General features: G+C 47.3%; 1 protein-coding gene across 1 annotated transcript in view; it reads left to right on the top strand.

Moving 5' to 3' along the window:
• Nudcd3 (NudC domain containing 3) overlaps positions 1 to 16,941 on the top strand; it is a 108,208-nt gene extending 91,267 nt beyond the window's left edge. Inside the window, exons 5-6 of the mRNA XM_027938341.2 lie at positions 8,722 to 8,910; positions 14,204 to 16,941. Coding sequence (XP_027794142.1) covers positions 8,722 to 8,910; positions 14,204 to 14,314 — 300 coding nt within the window. The 3' untranslated portion in view covers positions 14,315 to 16,941. The remainder of the gene's footprint in view (positions 1 to 8,721; positions 8,911 to 14,203) is intronic.
• The last annotated feature ends 5,732 nt before the right edge of the window (positions 16,942 to 22,673 follow it).

The raw sequence follows: 22,673 nt of genomic DNA, 5'->3' as shown, positions 1-22,673 counted from the left end.
CTCTTTAGCAAACCTCGGCACCACAATAGGTGGCTGGAGGCTGGAGTTAGGAGGAGCCGCCCTGGAGCTGGTTTAAAGGTAATTAGGGTCTTGTCTCTTTAATTCAAAACTCCCTAGAGGTTTCTCATGTTTCGAACCTTCATTCATGAAGCCGGCGCTGGTCAAGGGCTAAAGTAGCCACTATAGATTTCTTTTCTTGTCCTTCAGACAAGGCAGAGCGCCTGGCCTGATTGATGTCCACATTAGTTGGCTACTTATCTTTAAAATCCAGACCTCTGTAGGCACAGATTGTAGTCAAGGAGATGAAGTCGAGGGTATGTTCTATGGACTCCAGAAGATATTTTATGACAGGACCTTTTTGCTGGTGTGATTAAGTTAAAGACCACAAAATGAGAGTTTCCTGGGTTACCTGGGTGGACCCTAAATCCTGTGACAGGTATCTTTATAAGAGACAGAAGAGAAGACACATATAGAGAAGGCATATGAAGACTAGGCAGAGACTTGAGTGATGAGGCAGTAAGCCAAGGAATGCCAACAGCCTCCAGAAGCTGAAAGAGGCAGGAGGGATCCTCCCCTGGAACTCTCAAAGGAGCACAGTCCTGTCAACACCTTGTTTTGTGATTTCTTTGCCTCCAGAACTATAAGAGAGTGGATATTTGTTTTTTACATCACCTCGTCTGTCATAGCACCTTCTTTTTGTCATAGCAGCCCTGGAACACTTGTGCAGGGCTCCCCTTGCAGCTGCTATGAGGAGGGATGGTATTTGGAGCCATCACTATCACTCCTAACTTTACAGTAAGAGCTTCTGACCTTCTCACCTCCTTAAAGGTGAGTGCAGACATGCCACTGGCTTATTAACAATTTCCACGTGGACTGCTTCTCTTCTCCTGTGCAGTGGATCCCATACCACACAGCCAGGGCAGGCAGGGGTGGCAGCTAAAACCGTGTGACAGCTCTTGCCTCCCTCCCTCCCACTCTTTAGAATGTTAAATGAGACTTCTTGACTCAGGCAAGCTACTTGCCTGGTTACGGCGATATAAAGTCAGCCGTGGCAGCAGCGCCAGCTTCTTTTCCTGATGTCTCATTCAGTCCCAGAAGCCAGGCACTTGGCTTGTACATTGTCCTCATTTCTTCCTCCATTTGGGAGATGATAGGCTGCCCTCCACACTGTGTAAATGGTTGTAGGAGGGTAGCCACTCTCTGCTGCGGGGGTGAGGGGTACTCTCAGACATGTCTATATTGAAAATGGTGGTAGAAGCTACATAGGAGGAGACTGCCATTTCACATGCACATCTTCATGTACTGACAATAATGTACAAACAAAGCCATTTAACATTGGTGAAGTAGCTCTAGAATATTCTTTGAGGAATTAAACCTTGAAGCTCAGGCTTTAAAATTCACTGCAATGTATTTGTTTATGATTTTTGAACCATGTGAGTATTTTTATATAAGCTGCACTCCCTTCCCTCCTCCTGATTGAGATGATTTCATGAAGTTATTATTTCTCAAAAGTGGAATTCCAGGGTAATTACAGTCTATGAGCCTTTTGCTGTGGTTCTCCCTAGAGGATGGATTGTTACTGGAGTGTTGCCAGTGATGCATGTGCCTGCATCCCCATGTAACCATAGACATGAATTTCTCAAATGCCCATATCTTTACTGGTTTATCTGGACACCACTAGTTGTTCCAGTTGGCTTTCTTGTGAAGATGAACTGGTCCATTGTCTATCTTTCCTGGTTGATGAGCCATTTTCCCTTCTCGGATAATCTTTCCTACCCTGTGAGTCTGTCCTTATGAATCACTAAATAGACTTCATAAATTCAGAGTAGAAGCTACAGATTAAATTAGTTTAGCATTTTTGGCAAGAGCCTTAAGCCTGGGAATTCTTACATGAAATGAAATGTGAGCCCTTGTGTTTTTAGTGTGAACACTGTCTCCAGGGCATTATAGTGTTTCCAGGCATTACAGTACTTCACATTGTGCCTATCCCTGGATTCTAGTAGGGAGGAGCTAAGGCTTAGGGATTGCACAGAAGGTAGTGGCCCACGGTAGCCTGTCAAGAGTAGGAGCAGGATTATTTCCTGCAGTGCTGGCTTAAGGTGCTTCGTGAAGTGCCTATGTAGACAGGCCTATAGCCCCTCTTCTCATGCAGTGGGATGAGGGCATGGGTCGTAGTTTCGCATTGCCCCATCATCCCTGGCACTCAGAATATGAAGGTTTTCTGCTTCCTTGGGTAAAGCTATGTGCCTTCTAACTACACCCAGTCCATGGCCATGTGCACATCTTCTCTGTGGTTGGTGTCAAACCCAGCAAGGACCCCTGCCATGCTCTGTCAATCCACCCTGTTAACTGCCCTTGTTCCAAGGTGCCTTCCTGGAAGGAACATCCCACAACATTCCCATTGGCCTAAACTCAATCACACAGGCAGCTGTGAGGAGTAAAGCCGTCCTCACTGGGCACATTGCTTCCCTGAATAGAAATAAGGTTCCGTTACTAAGGAAGGAAAGGGATATAAATGCTGGTGAGTCATCAGCACAGATCGGGGGATGCTGAGGTAAGTTTATTCACATTGAGGGTGAAGTTTCTGTGAGGACATTTTGGGAGCACTGTTCAGCCAACAGTCTGGGTTTCTCAGAGAAATGGATTGTGGGTGTAGGACCAGATAGATAAAAGAACATGGGGTGTCTTATAATACTGAAAAAGAGAACGTTCCCAGAAAATGGTGGGTCCAGAAGGGTACAGTGACCTCCATGGACCTCATCTGGGATCGTCGTACTCCAACACAGCGAAGGATGGCTTTGAGCAACTGTCTGCACCATGAAGAAGCAAGGGATCCAGGAGGCAGTGCTGACAGCAGCAAGACAGATGGCTTCCTTATAGAGGAGAAGGTGCAACTTCAGTAAAGCCCATGCCACCATCAGATGTCCCAACGTTTGTGGGAAAGGTAGGACCAGACAGGAATCCTCACAGGGGTTCTGAGGAAGACAAGTTTGCACCTCAGTTACTGTATGGCAGGTGGCCCATAAGAACACCTCCTCAAGGTGCCTGTAGGTGAACATATGCAAGTCCAGCTGGGCATACACAGTCGCGTTCATTGGTAGACACCAGATGAGATAGAAGGATTATGTAAATGTTTCAGATCAAAGTGGGTAGGAAGGGTCCTGTCCTGGAGGGAAGGTGAGGCAAAGTTGTTACCTCAGAAAACTGTTTACCGTTAGGAGAAGGTTTACCTTTGGGCAAAGGGCAGGAAGTGGGTAGAACTCTCACCTAGCATGCATGAAGCCCTGGGTTCCATCTCCATTACCAAGGAGGGAAAATAATAGGGCAGAGGGCCAAAACAGATTCAGCTTCCTCTTAAATGGTTCAGAAAAGCCATTATGTTTGTTTTATATATTCATATATTACACATACAGAGCTGGACAGAGTGTACACGCAACTGCTAAACACCTATATGACTGTCTTTGTACTTATTTTGTTGTAGCAACTTACAAATTTGAAATTATTTCCAAATAAAAGTTTAAAAAAACATGAGCTTATACTCTGAGCCCACCAAAGGAAACTCAGCATCATTAAGGGAATGAAATCACAACGACCGAGAGATGCCTCTTTACCTCCATGAGAATGGCTACTGAGAGGCCAAAGGTGCCATCCTGGAGTAGCTACAGTGCTGGCCACAGCTCTTGCACTGCTAGTGAGCGTGGACACCATGTACCAGTATGGACACAGCCTGACACTGCACTCTTGGTGCCAACCAGGGAAAAATGGAAGCATGCAGATTTTTTCACAGCAGCTTCTTATCTAATTGCCAAACCCTGGGAACACCCACATGAACATGGACAGATGTGTGGTCACCTGCATCATGAAATAGTCTGGCCAGATGTCAAAGCCTACATACTCAGGGAAGGAAGTACAGACACAAGGCTGTAAGCTATATGATTCTTTGTAATGGCATTCTGAACACTGACAAGATGGACACAAGATGAACGTCATAGGCTGAGGTGAAGGGGAATAGGGTGCCTAGGGTATAGGGGTTTACAGTGGCTCAGGGAGATGTAATATCAAGTGGTGAGTTACTGTGTGCACACTATACCGCCACAATAGTGACTTGTTATAAAAAGTCACAAAATGTTAAAACAAGTCAAATACTAAGCAAATCATCAGACTACTTGTCCAAGGGTGTTGTCCTTAGCTAGGGACCTGTGAAGTCCATTCTGGGAACATTTCTCCTCTGTCCTTTTGACCCCTCTGCCCCGCCCCCCATTCTGGCCCAGGTATCAGAGATGGCTTTGAAAGATCTGTGTACTCTGAACCCTTGAGTAGTTTTGAAGATTAAATGCCCCAAGATTTAGATCTGAGGCCTCCTAGAAGTACCTTCCAAGGAAAGTATTTAAATATGGGAAACAAGAGCAGTTATGCAGAATGTAAGGAGATTCCGAGCGTAAAGAAACTAGTCAGCTCTAAGACTTTTGGGGCATGGGGCCATTTAAAGAAAAGCAGATGGGGACCTACATTTGGGGGTTATGGGCCAGAATGAGAGGTGAATTCTTCAAGGGACCAGTGTGGAGGAAGACAGACTAATGAAGTGAAGAAGAATGTTAGAATGAACTCATTGAGGATAATTATCATGTTAATAATGCCATTAATCTTACTCTTTTTACTAGTTTGATTATTCTTAAATAATAGAGTACTAGGAGATTAATCTAAAAGTGCTAAATAAATATTTACTAAAATTTTGGAAGTGAGACATTGGTCTTCTGGGCCTTTATAAGAACCTCAGGTCCTGTTTGCTGCTTCAGCACTGAAGGAGCTCAGGCCTCTACAGTGATGAGAGGTCTACTGAAGGCAGAGGAGCAGGCATGTTTACATGCAGTCAGGGTAAAGGACAAGTGGTGCCAGTCACACACTTAAGAATGGCTGTAATAACAAAAATAGCAGGTGTCAGCGAGGATGTAGAGAAGTTGGAACCCTTGTGCCTGCTTGTGGGAATGTAAAATGGTACAGCCTCTGTGGAAAACAATCTGGTGGTTTCTCAAAAGGTTAAATGTAGAATTACCATATCACTCAGCAGTTCCATTCCTAGGTAAATGTACGGAAATGTTCTCAGCACCATTATTCACAATAACCAAAAGGTAGAGACAGCTCAAGTGTCCAGCAACAAATGAACAGATAAGTAGAATGTGTTGTATCCATGGAATGGAATATTATTCAACCTGAAATGGAGTGTAGTTCTGATGGATCAACCTTAAGGATTAGGTGAAATAACCCAGACACAAAGACAAATATTGTAGGATTTCGTTTGTGTGAAATGTCCAGAATAGGTAAATCCTATAAAGACAAATCATTCGCAGTTGCCAGAGGTAGGGGGAAAGGTGCTTAAGGGAAGGATTAGGGTGAAGTAAGGAGCGACCACTAATGAGTACAGGGCTTCTTTTTATGAAAATATTTTGAAGATAAAGGTGATGGTTGCACCCTCTAGTGAATGTGTTAAATGCTACTGAATCATTTGCCTATGAATAAAATTTTATGTTTTATTAAACTTCACCTTAATTTAAAAGTATATTTTTAAGGCTGGGGTCATAGCTCAGTGTTAGAGCGCTTGTCTAGCATGTGTGAGGCACTGGGTTCGATTCTCAGCACCACATATAAATAAAATGAAGGTCCACTGACAACTAAAAAAAACATGTATTTTTTAAAAAGAATATTTTTACAAAGTGAAACTCACATCTCATTTCAAGATATATCAATGGTACCCATGAGAGGCATCAGACAGCAAGGTGGCAATCTTCAAGACCCTACCATCCAGTATACCTGGCTACTTGTGGTGGCCAGGTATGCCCTGGACATGTTGGAGGAACTGGATGTTTTTACTTAAATGAATTTTATTTTAAAATCTACTTGATATAGTCATTGGAAAACTTTTAAGTATTTTTGAAACAACATGAGCATATGAATCTGCTCTTAATTATAAATTTTATGAAATCTAAATACAGATCAAACATTTCTGATGAAAAAAAGTACAAGGCTCATCTCAATTTTTGTTGGGTTTGCTAATGCATGTGTGGACACAAGGACATGGTGGTGAGTCCTCTCCCTTCTGCTGAACAGACAGAATGAGCCCCCTTCCTAAAATATGCCCTCTCCCTCTTCTTGGGCAGACCAGTGAATTATCTTCAGTTCATCTCCTACTGTGCTCACTGAAGTCAGGCATGTCTGTAGTCCTGCGTCTGGTCTTGCAGTGTATAAAGGCCCAACAGCAGCAATGGGGCCCCCAGACTTGCTGTGTCAACCAGCCGACCTCAGGATGCTATTAGTGGGCTGTTGGCATACCTGGGATTTGGAGGGTTTGCCCTTACTAAATAGGGATAATAGTGTGCATGTTACAGGGCTTCTGAATTCTAATAGTATGTTGTGTAGTTCTCAGTAATGATAATTACTAAAGAAAATAATAGTAAAAACTTTAAAAATCTTTTCAGAATTTACAGTTTTATAAGTGCCTCAAAAATCTCTGAAACAGGAAACAGTGTATTTCCCACCTGAGAGGGTTTTTTGTTTGTTTGTTTGTTTGTTTTTTATGCTTTCTGCTCATTAAAGATGGGGCAGAGTTCTCAGCCTGGAGTCTCTGGAGGTACAAACTGAAGTTAGCAATAGGTCAGCTCAATGGAGTATCTGGATTGGAAGTTTCATCCTGAATTTAAATTGGGCATTGCAGAACAGGAATCATTTATTAGTGAAGCTGTCATCTGGTGGCATATGCAATCTCCCCTTTTCTTTACTCCCCCTCTGCTCTGGGAGCCAGGAGTGGAGGTTTTTGAGATGCTGACCTCATGTCATGATTGCAGGTTTTTGTGTTGATTTTCCTAGTTCTGAAAAACTTTCCCTTCTGTGTGTGTTCTACAGCCCCTTCCACCTCACCCTCTTATATAAGAGAAGGAGTTTATGGGGAGTTAGTCCAGAGGTCTGCAGGGCCAAGTGCCCAGCATGGTGTGGGTGGGTTTGGTCAGCAGGGGCTCAAAGGTGGGAGGTAGAGGGACCTTATTAGGACTACCATGCTCCCTATGGGGCGCACAACATCTCTGATCAAATAGGTGGCACCTTCTGTGGATACTCTTGGCCATCTGTCATGATTGCCTAGAGTGTGGCTTTCACCCCTGGTCAGTGGTTCTGTTAGATGCTCGTCTGTGAGAAGAGCTACCCTCACTTGGCAGTCCTTGCCACCTTTTCTCCCTTCTGTGAGGATTAAACAGTTTCATCCCACTGGAGTCACAGGACAAGGTGGGGAAAAATCCACTTGTTCCTTCATGGTTTCTCTAGTAAGAATTTTTTTATGAACCCAGCTACTGACCATGAGGGATACAGCCAGTTTGCCCACTCCCTGTGCATCCCTATGACTACTGACCTCAGGGGATAGTGTGTCCTGGCTCTTTTCTGTTTGTCTCTGTGGATCTGGGGCCTTGCCATTTGTCTCCGTGGCAGACTGAGCAGCAGGTGCCCTTGGGCACAAACTATGGTACACGGCTAATTCCTTGCTCCCTTGCTTTAGTCCCGCTCGGCTTTGTGTTTCTGTAATGAGTTTTGCAGATCTCAACACTAAGGACTGTACCGTGAGGCTGGGTGAGTCTGGGCTTTCCTGGAGAGGTGCCCAAATTGGCATGGACCAGGTTTGGGGCACTCCTAATGGGGCTTCTTCTCTCAGAGCCATCTCTGTCTGTGGAGCTGGAGAACTCCCACAGAAAGCAAGCCCAGCTCTAGGGAGGGAATGGAGATGGGCACGTGGGCCCCATGTTGGAGAGTGAGGGGGCCCTGGGAGATTCTGTCGTACATTAGGCCAAGCTCTTCATCTTATAATCCCAGTCACCTAAACATGGCAGGAGACTGGTGTTCTCATAATAACATAAACTCAAAAGCCAAGTGAAACTGCAGTGAGGGAGCAAGGAAGAACATCAAGAGATGGCAGAAAACTCTTGGAAGCAAGAAAGATCATTGAGGTAGGAGGTAGTTTATAAGAGTTGGGCAGGGACAAGATCCAAATAGGCAGTAAAGACCTGGAGAGGCACTTTTTTTGTGGGGGTGAGGCAGGGAGATTACTGGGGATTGAATCCAGAGGCACTTTACAACTAAGCTACATCCCCAGCCCTTTTTAAAAAATTTTTAGTTTACATATATATATATATTTTTTTGAATTGTTTTGTTTTGTTTGTTTGTTTGTTTTGAGACAGTAGCTTGCTAAGTTGCTGAAGCTGGCCTTGAACTTGCAATCCTTCTTTCTCAGTCTCCTGAGTCACTGGGATTACAGGCATGCACCACTGCCCACTGCAGATAGGCTTTTCATGGCAAGATTGTGGCAGGCTAGGGTGGACCAGGACAAGGTCCAGATGGGCCAGGAGTATCTCTTAAGAGAATATCCTCTTGTGAATATGGACAGAGTGGGCATATATTGTCAGCATCATTCTGACTCTGAGGATCTGGGACCTGGTGGTGAAGGTCTGGGGTACCTGCAAGATGTAGGTCTCTTTGCTCCCATTATGTTCTTGGGCTCAAAGGTGCCTGAGAGTGTTCTGGCACACTTTCCTGTATGGCGCCTTCCTTTGAATGGTTGATCCTGGTCTCACCCTGAAATGTCTGTCTCTCAGCAGCCTCTCTGCTCTGTCCCTAGCTTTGGAGACCTGGCCTATGGCTGTCAGTTCCCATCCCTAATATAGTTCTCTATCCTGTTTGTCCCAGGTGAACCTGAGCAAGGTGGGTGAGTACTGGTGGAGTGCCATCCTGGAGGGAGAGGAGCCCATTGACATCGACAAGATCAACAAGGAGCGCTCCATGGCTACTGTGGACGAGGAGGAGCAGGCAGTCCTAGACAGGCTCACCTTTGACTACCACCAGAAGCTACAGGGCAAGCCTCAGAGCCATGAGCTGGTATGCACACTATGGTCTTCCTTGCCCTGGTGACAAGACTGCTTAGCAGCAGAGGGGTGGGCAGTGTTGGTGGTGGGGAGGAGGGTGGTGGATGGGCCAGCCTTGCTTCAGCCTGCTGTACCACAAGCTGCCCTGCCAGTCTTGGCTCAGGAGGCCCAGGAGGGGCCCCATCTTACCTGCTTTTATCACCTGTTCCCTGCCTAAGGATTGGTACACACTGGTATTCCAGCCACATTCTCATATCCAAGCCAAGAGCCCAGGAGGCAGGACCTGGAAGGATGTTATGCAATGTGCCCTGCCCACACTGGAGCCTAGAAATGTCTAGTGTTGACAGCTCTTACCTCTGTGCCTCATCCACACATAACTTGCCTAGAGCTCCATGGGCCCTTCAGTGGAGGAGGGGAGAGCCAGCCTGTAGGGCCAGCCTGGTTTCTGACTATGGAGGGCCTGATATAAGACAGGTAGCTAGCAATTCACTCATTGTGAATGAATGTTGGGGCTGTGACTGGGGAGGTATGAGGTCAGCAGCTATTGGGGGATCAGGAGGCTGGTTCATGTCCGACCCATCAAAGAAAATGATTGATTAGAAAAACATGTTCACTTTTCCTTATTTTAATAATCCTACAGGTAGCTCCTTAGGGAAGAAAAGGCTGCTTTTCCTATTGTCACCTTCCAGGGTTTATCCATACAGTGCTGTAGGTTTGGACAGCAGCATGCACATGGACCAAATACAGCCTTGGATCAGTAGGGAAGGGTCAGCTGCTGGGCATGGGTCAGTGTCCAAAAAGCCACACAGATTCATATTTTCTTCTTTGTCTCTGGAAGAAGCCTCACTTTGTGGTTTGTCCCTTTCTTTTTGGGGTGGCAATACATACTGGGGGCTTCTGTATACTCTGCTGCTTTGTCAGACACTGTTTCCTATCTTCACAGATATGTCCCTATCTCTATAAGGTTGAGGTGCCTGGAAGTTTTGCTGCTTTCCTCTCCTTCCTAGGCCCTGCCACACCAGGGCATGTAGTGAGCACATACTATGTATGTGTAGGGTGGGTTGGCTAGCTGTAGGCTCTGCACACTACTCCTGGAATGATGGTTCCCCCACCCACAAAAGCAAAATTGAGCTTTCTTGCTTGCTTGCTTTTTTTTTTTTTTTTTGGTGTGGTGTCAGGGATTGAATCCAAGGCCTTGTGCATGTGCGGCAAGCACTCTACCAACTGGAGCATTATCCCTAGCCCCAAGATTGAGTTTTCAAGGTCTCAGAATGTGGTTAGGCAGCTCAAGCAGCCTGGGTAGGGTTTGACCCCAGATCTAATTTCAGACCTTCCTGTCCTTGTGGACCTGGCTCCCTCAGCTCAGCCCATTCCTCTGTGGAAGAGAATGTTCCTTTCGGTTTGGCCCCCTTTTTCACCTAGGGCACAGTTTGGTTGAACAACATCTCTTCAGGGTCTCTGTGGTACAGAAGTCACAGAAAGCTCCCAGCATCATCTCAGATCATGTGGACAGCCAGAACTAAGTGGTTGTAATTTAATCTAGCCACTGCCCTTGCCTGTGAGCCTTTGCCCTGTGGGTAGGGCCTGAGGACCAGTCCATCCTGTGTCTGGGGTCAGCACTCAGAGGGCTGAGGTTGACTTCCCGGGAAAGAGAAACTATTTTGACTGGAGAGCATACATGCAGATGCCCATTGTGCTGAGAAAGTGAGAATTCTTCAGAAGCATATATTTGTGCCACAGGACAGAGAGGACAAGGACCCAAGATCCTCACATCTTCCCCAGATGCCAACATCAAGTTTTTGTTACAGAGAAACACTAAAAATTTAAATTTATTGTGTCTTCAGCTATATTTGCGCCAAGCTTCAGTGAGGTCTTGGTAGACTTAACTATGATATATGATATAAGCTAGAATGTTCTACAACTTTTTGCATCTCTGCCCTCAAGGTCCCTGTGATTACATCTCTTGCAGATGTAGTCTGCAAAATACCAGTAATGTCATTTGTCTGGGAGTTGCCAATAGTACAGGATCTACATGGAGTATTGGGGCTTCTTGTTCTCTGTTTCCTTTTTTCCCCTCCCTGTATCCTTCCTTCTTCTTGACCTTTGGCTCATTCTCTCTTTCCCTTCTTTACACTCAGTGCTGATGTCCTCTGGCTTTGCCCAGTGTCACTGTCCTTGAGAGCTGACATGAGCTGGACATGGTGTTAGTCTCTGCATCCTTAGCAAGGGCAGACACAGATCTGCCTTGAAAGCTTGGAGAGTCCTGCCACTTAAATCTGATCTCTCCAAAGACTAGTTCAGTCCAGCTTTGCAGTCTTATTGATGGTCCTCTTCAGGAAAAGGATGCTCTGTTTTTCTCATTCTTGGGGTCCTGTTGGGGGAAGGGGGGGTCGGAGGGCTACTTGTTCTGGTGACTGCTATTCTGCCCACTGCCCAGGACTAGGAACACAATCATCTGCTGCTTATCCCTAGAAAACTGAGGCAGCTTCCAGGAAAGTTTTACCAAAACAGATAGGCTTCACCGGGCAAGAAGTAGCAGCAGCATATACCATACATGTGCACCATGTATTTGTGCACTTACATGCAGCCTCCCCCTGGACTCCAGGGTACTATAGAGGAAAAAGCACTGCATTGGGCCATAGATGGCTTGCTACATCTATAGACGGCTGGACAACTGATTGTGACCAGCACTGGGGAGCTTAGGGGTTGGAAAGTAACTCAGTTAGGAAATATCCAAAGAAGAACCTTAAGGACACTATAGTCTAGTGCATAGATCTGTGTTTTGAGTCTAAACTGATTCAGCCATGAACTTGCAACATGGTCCAAGCAGCATGAGGGGTTGTATGACCTTGCCCAAAGGTCTACCCTGGGAGACCCTCAGCAGCCCAGGATTGGCAGCCCATGGGTGACTCCTCACCAGGACTGACCTACTCTTAGATGACCAGAGAGCCTCAAGCCCCTAGGCTGTGGGTCTTAATGAACCCCCTTCTTGGAACTGTTGTCATTCAGAAGAATGTGTATCCCACAACCTGCCTGACACCAATGCCAAAGTGTCAGCTCCTCACTGGTCTTGGCACAGCTTGGGGAAAGGTCCTCAGTTCATGGGGGCCCTGACAACCTATGGGTTCCATATAAAATATCCTTAGCTCCTTTTTTATCAAATGAAGAAATAGACCCAGAAAGGTCCATACCCTTATGTGGCCTCATATAATTTAGTCACACTTTACTCTTTGTTATCAGGGTACCTCATGGGCAGAAAGACCCTCCAAAAAGTCAGGTGGGTGGTCAAGGTCGCTGCGCTAGGATCATCAGGCCTCACTAGTAGAGAGAATGGAAATAGGGCCAGGTTCTCCTGTCAGCCTCCATCTGCTGCGCACATCAGCGTAGTCACAGTTACCAACGTGCTCTGGCATTGATGCCCATTTATGGTGTGAACTCAGAGTTTTCTAAATTTGCCAGGATTTCAAATTGTGCTTCTAATGCCACAGATGCTATGTATTTTGAAGCATTTTAATTTCAAAATGATAACACTTTTCTTTTGTTGCTTTAAATTTTTTGATGTCACTGTGAATTCACCTCTTCTCAAGATTAACAAGTTTACTCCCCTTCATCTTTTTCCCCAGTTTAATTTCTTTGAGCAGGTTTCTCATCTAGAAAGGGAGGGTGGAGTGCACAGGTGTTCAGTCTGCACTCAGAGGTGTCTATTTAGAATATCTCCAGCTGGGTGGAACTTACCCTAAAAGTCAGTAACTGACATCGCACAAGCACATGCCAGCATTAATATGATGGCTGGACCTACGAGTGAATTTGGTGACGTACAGGAATGTCTACTCTCCACCTTTGCCCCAGGGAAGGTCTGGACACTGATCCTGACTCCCTGGGCTCCAACAATTTTAAGATCAAGTCTAAAAATCTACTCCTTACATCTGGCTTCCTACATTGAGCCTCTACACAGCCTCCAGACTCTTGGGGTGAGAGGAGGCTGCTGTACGGCTCTGTAACTGTTAGCCCTCTAGCTGCCCTTCACCCTCCAGCTGACTACAGCTCTGTTAAGGCATAGAGGCCTCCTGTGGCCTCTTGCTTAGCATGTCAGGTCCATTCTTGTGTTTGGTTGAGACTATCCAGCTTCATGCTTCCTGTTGGCCAGGCCATCAGGGTTGTGCAGAGGGGCTTCCTGAAGTCCTCCTTGCCACCCCTGTCACTTGGTATGCGCTAATTGCTCTGACCACACTGCAGTGCCTTAAAGTGGTCTGGCTCTGATCTGAGTTATCTCTAAGAAGTTGAGAATACTGATCAGTCCCTAATATGTGTTACGGATCCAACATGCTCATTGCTACTAGGAAAAAGAAAGCCCCCTTGTCAGGAAGGTTTTATTTTATAAGGAGAAGCTGTGGTACGGAAAATCCAGAAGCTTTACCAGATGCTAGGAATTTTTGTTGGAGTTGTGTATCTGTCTTCTAGGCCTGTTCTTCAGGCTTTCTGCAACAGAAACCACAGACTCCATTGGTGGGATAACCCCTGGCCCTATACACGTCAGCCTCTTCATTTCTTGTGGTTGAAAGAAGAGATCATCCCCATCTGTGGGTACACTTGAAGTGACCAGGTGAGGAGGACAGATGCTTAGAGAAGGGCTGGCCCACCAGCCTAGGCTCAGGTGCCTCCCTCAGGGTTACAGCCTTCCTGATGTCCCTTGACTACGGCCGTACTGCTATGGTCTGCTTGCTGACCCTTGGAGGCTAGGCGTTCTGCAGTGGTCATGTGCTAGAAAGGAGCTAAGTCTGTCACCCCTGACTAGGTCCCCAAGGAAATAGTGGGACATTCTTGCCTGGTGGATTCCCTACTGGACATTCTGAGGTCTCTCCTCCTGCACCACATCTTGGGTCAACCTTGAATTGTCTGATGATGGCAGTTGTCAATGACAAGAACTTTTTCCTTTGGGAAGGCGGTACGGGAAAATGCCTAGTGGGGGTTCTAGGCTCTGTAGGCTGTTTGGAATTTGGACAGAAATCCTGGTAGAAAGGGAAAGAAGACGTGAACCACAGAGCGCTGTCATTGCTTTACTGGAGACAGAAGAGAGGATTAGAAATTCAGTCTGTGGGGAGCACAGTCTTACAGGAATTGGCAGTCACCCAGTGCCTCCGTTGGTCTTGAGCTGCTGGAGGGTATACGGTCCTCCAGCCAGTTTGTCTTATGGGGCAAGTTCCCAATCCCTGAGGAAGCAGTTCTGTTCCTGCAATCCATCTGCTCTGGGAGGAAGCATGCAGTCCCTTGTGATCCCCTTTAATCTCTCTATTTTCTGTTTGTAGAAAGTCCATGAGATGCTGAAGAAGGGGTGGGATGCTGAAGGCTCTCCCTTCCGAGGCCAGCGATTCGACCCAGCCATGTTCAACATCTCCCCGGGGGCTGTGCAGTTTTAATGACCAGAAGGAAAGGAAACTCGCCAGCAGGGAGGCAGAGGCTTTGTTCTCAGCTGTCCCTCTCTCTCAGCTCCCTGTGTGCCAGGGACTTGCTCATTCACCCCTAGCCATCCTTTCTTTCAAGGGTGAACCAGGCCATCAACCCTGACCTTGCACCTCCAGGCTGTTCCAGAGAAGGTGCGGGGCCAGCTGCTGCCTGGTGGCCGCTGAGGCCAACGCTGAATGAAGGTGTTTGAAATGCAGGAGGGACACGTCCCAGTAAACTGAGAGCACATGCTTCGTCTCCACAGCAACCAGCCACTGCAGGCAGCATTTCTTTCCTCCTCTGCTCTCTGCTTGCTGTTGTTTTGATGCTATTCTGCTTGCTTTTCTTCTGGTTGGGAGTGGGGAGTTGCTGGGCTCTTGGACGAAGCCAAAGTTGAAGTGTGTGGGGTGCAGCACTTGCATGAAGGCAAGTGGGGAACAGCTGTGGAGCTGCTGCTGGGGCCGCTGTGGGAAACCCGTACCCCTTGACCTCATTAGGTATGTTCACGTGCAGTCTTGCTCATCCATTTGTAAATGTGCTCTGTTTGCCTCGGCCACATAGGCAGAACAGCAGAAACTGCAGTCCTATTTTCACATTCTTGATGTTGGGAGAAAGTCTGGGGTTCTGGTCTCAGGCCCGGATGCAGTGGGAATTCTGTCTGCCCTCGGATTGCGGCTGCTTTGCTTTGTTTCTTGTTAAAGTGAATTGAGCCTGGCCACCACTGCATGGTACACTCTGCTTGGCTCCCTGTGTGACCTCTTTGGGTGTGCTATGTCAAAGCATGGGCAAGAACCAGGCATCCTCAGGAGACCACACCAGGTCTAGCAGCTCATTGGCAGATCATGTCAGCCATAACCCTGAGCAGCCTTGACCTCGGGTGCCTCAGGAAGAGGAATTTCTATACAGGCACGAAGGCACACTGTCCCACTGTGACAGATCCCAAGAAATTGAAGACCTTCATACCAGGCACTGGATTGTGCTCCCTGGATCTCCTAGTCTGTCCCCCCTGTTGTCCAGGGAATGGGCACCATCTCAGTATCCCCAAGCCCATGCCTTGAGCCACAGCACTGACTGTAGCCAAGTTATGAAGACCTGACTGAGGGGCTGAGCTCCAGGTGCTCTAAGTACTTACAGGACTCTCTCTGCCTGTTACCAGGAATGTGGTATAATCAGTGCCCAGCACTGTCCATTCACCTAGCTGGCAGCCTCAGTGTATGAAAATAAGTCACACCACAAGTCTTTGTACCCTGGTTATACCCACGGCCAGCTGGAGTCAAAGCCTAAAGATGCTGGGCAACTTGCTCTTGGCAAAGAGCACTGGCCTGCAAGCTCTCTGCAAATGCTCAAGAGGGACTGTCTAGGAGAACAAGTTGGTGGGACATCTTCCAAAGGCTTCCACATTGAACTGTGTAGACAGGATCTAGTTTGTTGTAGTCATTTTGGGCTAGATTTCTGGTTTACAGTGGTGGCTGACAGCCCTTATAAAAAGTACATCCTGGGGCTGAGGTTGTAGCTCAGCAGTAGAGCACTCACCTAGCATATATGAGGCCCTGGGTTCGATCCTCAGTACTACATAAAAATAAATAAATAAAATAAATGTATTGTGTCCAACTACAACTAAAAAACAAATTTTATTTTTATATATATATATATATATATATATATATATATATATATATATATATATATAATTTTTTTTTAAGTACATTCTGGGAGGTATTCTATGGGTCCACAAATGTCATACTGACTGTCAAGGGAGAGCAGGGGACCCCAAATGCCCCCTTTGAAATGTGAGAGCTCTGCTGTCTGACATTGTCACCAAGCTAGTGCGGCCCCTTCTGAAGAGATCTTGAACTCCAGGAAGCAGAACTGATTCACCTTCAAGAGATTCTGAAGAAACCTTTGTTGTTTTTTCCTGAAGTTTCATCAAGGTCCTAGGATTTGCAAAACACTGTCCCATACCTAACAAAAAAGAGGTCTCGGGATGAATGTGCATGTCTCCCATCCTATCTGTGATTCCCGAGTTGGCTGCCTCCTCCCTGCCCCCCTCCCTGTGGACAGTCTTCCAGGAGGGATGAGGTGTGTGAGCCCTGTTCCTCATTGTTTGGGAGACTGAGTTGTTCACTTCTCTGACTTGTCTTCCTTTTCCCTGGATTTACTTTCTGTGTTGCATTTCTTCCCAGTCCCTGCCCTTCTTTAACAAACAGTAAACCAGTGTTTAGGAAAGAGTAGCTGAGATGGGCAGCGTTGGGTGTTAGCTGTGTGGCAGGAGCCTGGTCTGGTCCTTGGGTACACAGTGTGGTTGTGGGTTCTGGGCCCACAATCCTTGTTCCTGGCCTGGCTCACTCCTAGCCAGGCTGGGGGATGATTCTCCAAGCTGGGGCTCCTGCTGGACTGTCTAGCCTCTGGAGCTGGCGCACTGCCTATTTTCTCTTTTTAGACACGACAGCCGCAGTTTGGCCACTAAATCCCACCAGCTGAGGTCTGAGGAAAATGGGGTGACTCGTCCCCCTTGTCCAGGGGCCCAGGAGAGTGGGGTGTCCAGCCTGCAAAGCTGCTCCGGCTCCTCTGTGTTGGTTTGCAATAAATCTGTATTTAAGCAGTTCTGAGTGTGGCATTGCTCTTTATAGTTCTGTTTGTGAGTTGTCATTACCCACAATTTCTAGTCATGAGGCTTTGGGCCCCAGTATACAGCCAACACCAAAATGGGGAATCTTCCATCCAGCCTAAAAGCCCTGGCAAAACTTCACACAGCTTTCAGAAATCCTATAAGCTTTTGATCAGATAAAAGAATGTAACTAGCTCTGACATAATTTCAAATAGGTCTGGAATTCTGTTTACCTGAAGGCTCAGGTTGAGTGCAGAATTCTGAATGACCCTGCTGGATGGTGAACAGGGCGCCTTCACTCATTGTTCACCAAGCTCCCAGCCCGTGGGTCTCCAGGTACCTCTGCACTGCCGCAGATCCTCCAGGTGCACATCTTCAGGTTAGCTGCATTGTCTTCCACCAAGACAGCCTGACATCTGACTCAGAACCCCATCAGATCTCAAGTTATTCCATTCTGAGTCCTTCCCCCATTCCAGGGAGAACTTATTTCCTCTGACCCTACTCATTCTCAGTGGGCAGGACCTGAGGGTGTGAGAAGTATTTATCAAATGAAGAATATATCAGAGGCTAACTGAAATTGTCCATTCTTAGGGCCATAAATAACCTCCAGAAAGGAGAGAGATCTTCAGTAATTTGCCCTTAAGAATGCAGGAGGGAAAAGCTCAAGAAGTGTTTTTGTGGAAATGTGTCCAGGAGGCGTCGGCTGCTACACAGAGAACTCGCTGGCCAGGACACCATGCTTGGGGAACAGACCCTCACCCCACCTCAAATCTGCTCCCCCAGCAAGCCAGCTGGCAGCCAGCTCAGCCAGGGATGAGATGGCTCTCTTTTGTGAATAGAGCATGAAGTTTCTCAGCACAGTCTGGTCAGCCCTTGATAAACCCTTTCCCCTTTGGTCAGAGGCCTAGCAACCCTGCATAGCTGGGGGACTGATGCAGAGTTGGGTGTGATTTCCCATGGCCAAGGTTGATGTCCACTATCTGACTAAAAATCTGGGGAGCAGGTGTTTGAGCTAGACTGCTGCCCAGCAAAGTCTGCTGAATACCATAATGACCCCATAGGAATGTGGTTTGAAAGCCCCAGGGTGCCTCCTGTCAGTCCTGGTTAGGAAGGTGCAGTCAGTCTCAGGAATAAGAAGAAAAAATTAATATTCTACTTTTCCAGATTTCACTCAGCCAGCTCATACTAACATGGTTTAACATTTTGTCTCACTTTCTTGGTTTTATATTATAAGAATGAAAATTGAACACACTGGCCTTTCCTTCAAGGGGATGAGAGGACCCTGGCATCATGGTTTCTTGGTGTGTCAGGTGACCAGTAGGGAGTAGGCCTGCCAATCATCCCTCCCAAGATGAAGGCCCAAGTCCCCCACTGCATACACCCAGGTCCTTGTGCCAGGAAAAACTGGCCAGCTGGCTGCAGGCCCATAGCTCCCTGCTATGCCTTTGTAGGGTAGGGAGGAGACCATCATAGAGCCAGATGGTGCTGACCTGTTGGGATCCCTGGACCTCCTCACTCTTGGAAGGAAGCTCATGTTTCTGTTTGCTGAGGTGGCTGAGTCAAAGCCCAGACTGGACAGTGATTCAAACCAGTACTGGGTTGCCAGGACTACTGTGGGGCCATCCCCCAAATTTGCTTTCTTTCCTATTTTTGCCAGTGGAAATGCAGGTGTACATGGTGGGAAGAGCATATGTGGTGGTCGACCTGTGGGTACCATCAGCTGGTTCATAAGGCCACCCAAGTGTATGGCTTCTAGCAGAGTGGGCCCAAGACTACTTTCCCTAGAGAAGGGCTGTTTAGGGGGCACTAGCAGGAAAGATGCCAAGACCAGAAGGTGGCTAGCTGGTATCCTGGTACTTCACCCAGTCTTAGGTGTTTTTACCCAGAGCTGGAGGAAGCCTCAGGGACTTAGTGGTCCAACACCTCATGCTAGTCACAGATGCAAGGCTGTGTAGCTGGTGTCCCCATCCTTTCTCCAGGAAAGGCCCATGCTTCCTCTGAGGCTGATGACCCCTCCTATCAAATTCATTGACCATGTTCCTCTAGATTTAAAGAGCAGGACCAGCAGCTTCCAGGTGCAGTCCTGGTTATGACACATGCTCTGTGGCACCATGACACACAAGTGGCAGGACTGAAGTACCGAGGGTCACCATAGGCTCTAGTTCTGATGGGCAGCTCATCACAAGACTCTGCCTTGGGCTGTTGGTCACCCCGGTCCCACAGTGCAGGTTTGTTTAGACTAGATAGGGGGGAGAAAGACGACACCACCACCACCACCCCTTGCACTCCAGCATCATTCATTTTGTAGAACCTTAAACAATACATGGGCACAGTGACTGCACATTAAAGAGAGGATAATGAGCCCATTGGAGCCTCCTAGCTTTCCCAAGTTTGCTTCCTGCCAGGTGGTAATCTCCACCCCTTCCCTGCAGAGATAGGGTCTGCCTCCCTGTTAGGACTTTGTATAAGGCCAGAGTGGGGAGAAGCTGCCAGAAGACAGGATAAAGGGATGTGGGGCTGGGGGCTTGAAGGAGGCCCTTTCCACAAGGAGGGGCAGCTACTCTAGTCATGGATCTTGGTGGAAGCTTGGCTCCCAGAAATTGGGGATCAGGGATTTCTTGTGACCCAGTGGTAGCCCCTGGTGGGACAATGATACTCCAGCATGGAAATTCAGGAGGTTCCCAAGAGTTAACCTATGGGGACTAAGAGCCAAGTGTATGGAGCCCCAGCCAGCTGGACACAGTCCATACATTGTGGCCCTAGAGAAGTGGCTATAGACTGGAGCTTGGCTATCAGGTGGGCAAGGTCCCGGTAACCTGGGTGGCCACATGTATCTTAGTTGACATTGCCAAGAAGGAATTTGTTACCCCAGATTAAGGTTTTGAAGCCTGTCACCACTCAAGGTGGACTTGGGTTCTGTGTGGGTGTGCCTGCTGTCTGGGGCCATCTCAGGCTATTTGGGCAGAAGGGCTCAAGTACCTTATGAGGTCTGTAGAGGTCTGAAGGAAGAGTTGGGGTGGGCGCTGGGTGAAGGGATGGGACAGGACTCATCTGGGCAGTGGCTTTCACACTGTCCTCATGCTGCAGACTCAACCAGGTAAGGAGGAATTCAGACCCTCTACTCTCGTAATGAGACTGTGCCACCATGTTTTCCATGTTTTGGGATCACGGTGTGCTCAGGGAGGGCCAGGGCCTATCGTGCTGCATCTGCCTCCCTGTGGCCTTTCTGCCTTATATACTCAGCCACTTCTAGCTCAGAGAGGAATTAACTTCATACCTCTGGGCTGAAATTCACCAGCTCTGTGCCCATCATTCCCTATGTCCACCCACATGTGCCACCCACTGCTGGAACCCCCCCCACACACACACATGTCCCCTCATTCCTTGGGGCCTGGCCAGGCACAGACTGTCACCAGCTGGCTCTGCAATGACCTCTGTCTCACTAACACCCACCAAGGACTCTGCAGCCTTGCCTTGCTTGTTTCCATGGCATAAGGCCCAGCATGTCAATGGAGGTGATTCAGGCACCCCTAAACTGTTTACCCTTCTCCTCACACCTGGTCCTCCCCATGATGGCAAGAATCACCTCTTGAGCTTGGATAGTTCCAGCCATACTCCAAAGTCGAGTGATATAATCCAAAAATGGGAACAATTTTGTCCTCTCCTCATTGTCTTAGGAGAACCGTCCATACCTGTAGTGACCTCTTGGTCGCCATTTGGTCCCTTGACCGATATACATCTTCCCCACTGCCCCCAAGATATGCGTGTGGTCTACAGTGGTTGCATTTCCTTCCTGTGAGCTTGGCTTTTCCACACCCTGCCTGCTCTGTTCTCCCTGTTGAGGGTGTCCCTTGGGCTCCTCTGCCCTTCTCCTCCGGTACACCCATCGAAGGCTCAGGATAGAAACACTGGACTTGGGACTCTTGCAGGCACTTCACACTGACCATGCCAGTACATGCCTTCCTTCCCTCAGGGCTAGAGAGCAGAGATGGCCTCAAGCTGGTGCCCCACGTATCTGCTCCTGAGGGATCAGCAGGATTCTGTTTGGAAAATACACTTCAAAGCTTTGAAAAGATGATTTATCTGGAACATTTGAGAGCTGTTGCTCATAAAAACAGGTCAGATTCAAATGTGTCTTCTAGGGACTCCTCCAAGGCACAGATTCTAGAAGCCATTTGGGGACAGATAGAGTTTGGGTAAATAGTCTGTGAAGACCAAAATGGGGGTGGGGGGTGGATTGGTCCTCTTAAAAAGACTTGTGATCCAACTTAAAAATGTTCCCAATTAAAGAGCCCTTTTGAGAAACTGCTTTTAACAAATTCCTACCCTAGCCCCAACCTGGAGTTTGCAGACACTCATGTCTCTGAGTAGGACCCTTAGGCTTGCTGCCTCCTGGCCCTACTGCATTCCCAAAATTCCTGTGTCACTTTCTTGGTCCAGGTCTTGGAACCCAGGATCTCAGTCCAATCCAAAGCCTCTCCCCAGCACCTATAGCAGCCCCTTGAGGCATACATATTAACTTTCAGAAATCTGGGGAAGCAAGGGTCCCTTGTCCTACACACTAATACTTTCTGAAGCCCCATGAAAAATGGAAATGTATGGTATCTTATCAAAAACAAAATCAAGAATTTGAAGATGGCGATTGCAGAATAGTAACCAAAGGCAGGGCCTGGTAACTGCTCCATGGAGGCCTCCTCCACACTGGCCCCTCCTTCTGGTAATAACCCCACTTGGCACTTGGCTAGGCCAGGCATGTGCAAAACCTGGACAAGGAGCAGCTTTGAGCCATCTCTACCATCCTTACCTCATGATCTCAGAGCATCCAGGACTGTATGATTTCTACCCTCACTGGCAGCCTCATCTCTGCCCCAAGAGGACAACCATCCAGATTTTTCCATGATATCATTTTTGCTATTCATATATTTCTAAACTGTATAAATAAATGTCTTCCATTTGCCTTCCTTTCTTTCACCCTTGCATCTATGAGCTATTGCCACCTTACATACGTATCTGCAGTCTCATTCACTCCCTCCTGGGTGATGTGTTCTGTTGAGGATTTTATCAAATCTATTTAACCATCTCCTGTTGGTGAGTGCTTGGATTAGTCCCAGTTTCTCACTCTCTTGGGTGAGAGATTCTCTAGGACATTCCCTGTAGTTGGAGTTGCAGTGGGGTCTGGCTGTCCTCCTCACTGTCCTGATGGTCTTATTTTTAATATTTACTTTTTAGTTTTAGGTGGACACAATATCTTTATTTTATTTTTATGTGGTGCTGAGAATCGAGCCCAGTCCGCCTCACGCATGCTAGGTGAGCGCACTACCACTTGAGCCACATCTCCAGCCCCCTGATGGTCTTTTAATGTTTGTGACTATGCTGGGTGCAGAGTTAGGTTGTCTGTACAAACTTTTATATTTTTATTAGACATTCTGTAAACTTTCTCATTGTATTTATGTCCATTTTTTCTAAGTTGTTTATCTTTTACTATGACTTGTAGCATTTTGAATACATACCTTTGTGAGATGTATTTGTTCCAGAATTTCCCAGTCTGAAGCCTGTGTTTCCTCTGTAAGCCCCTGTTCTATCCTTAGACCTGACTCCCTTCATGCAGAACATTCTTGGAGATCACCCCTCTGTCCTCAGGCCACCTTGAACCCCAGGCACAGGCCATGTTTCCTTAGCATTTCCCTGTTGGGAAAATGGAGACCGGTAAGGGCTGTAGGGTGAGC

This window comes from Marmota flaviventris, chromosome 1 (assembly GCF_047511675.1).
Source record: "Marmota flaviventris isolate mMarFla1 chromosome 1, mMarFla1.hap1, whole genome shotgun sequence".
NCBI classification, from domain to species: domain Eukaryota; kingdom Metazoa; phylum Chordata; class Mammalia; order Rodentia; family Sciuridae; genus Marmota; species Marmota flaviventris.
The sequence above is the reverse complement of the archived record's forward strand: the minus strand, read 5'-3'. Positions and strand labels throughout refer to the sequence as shown.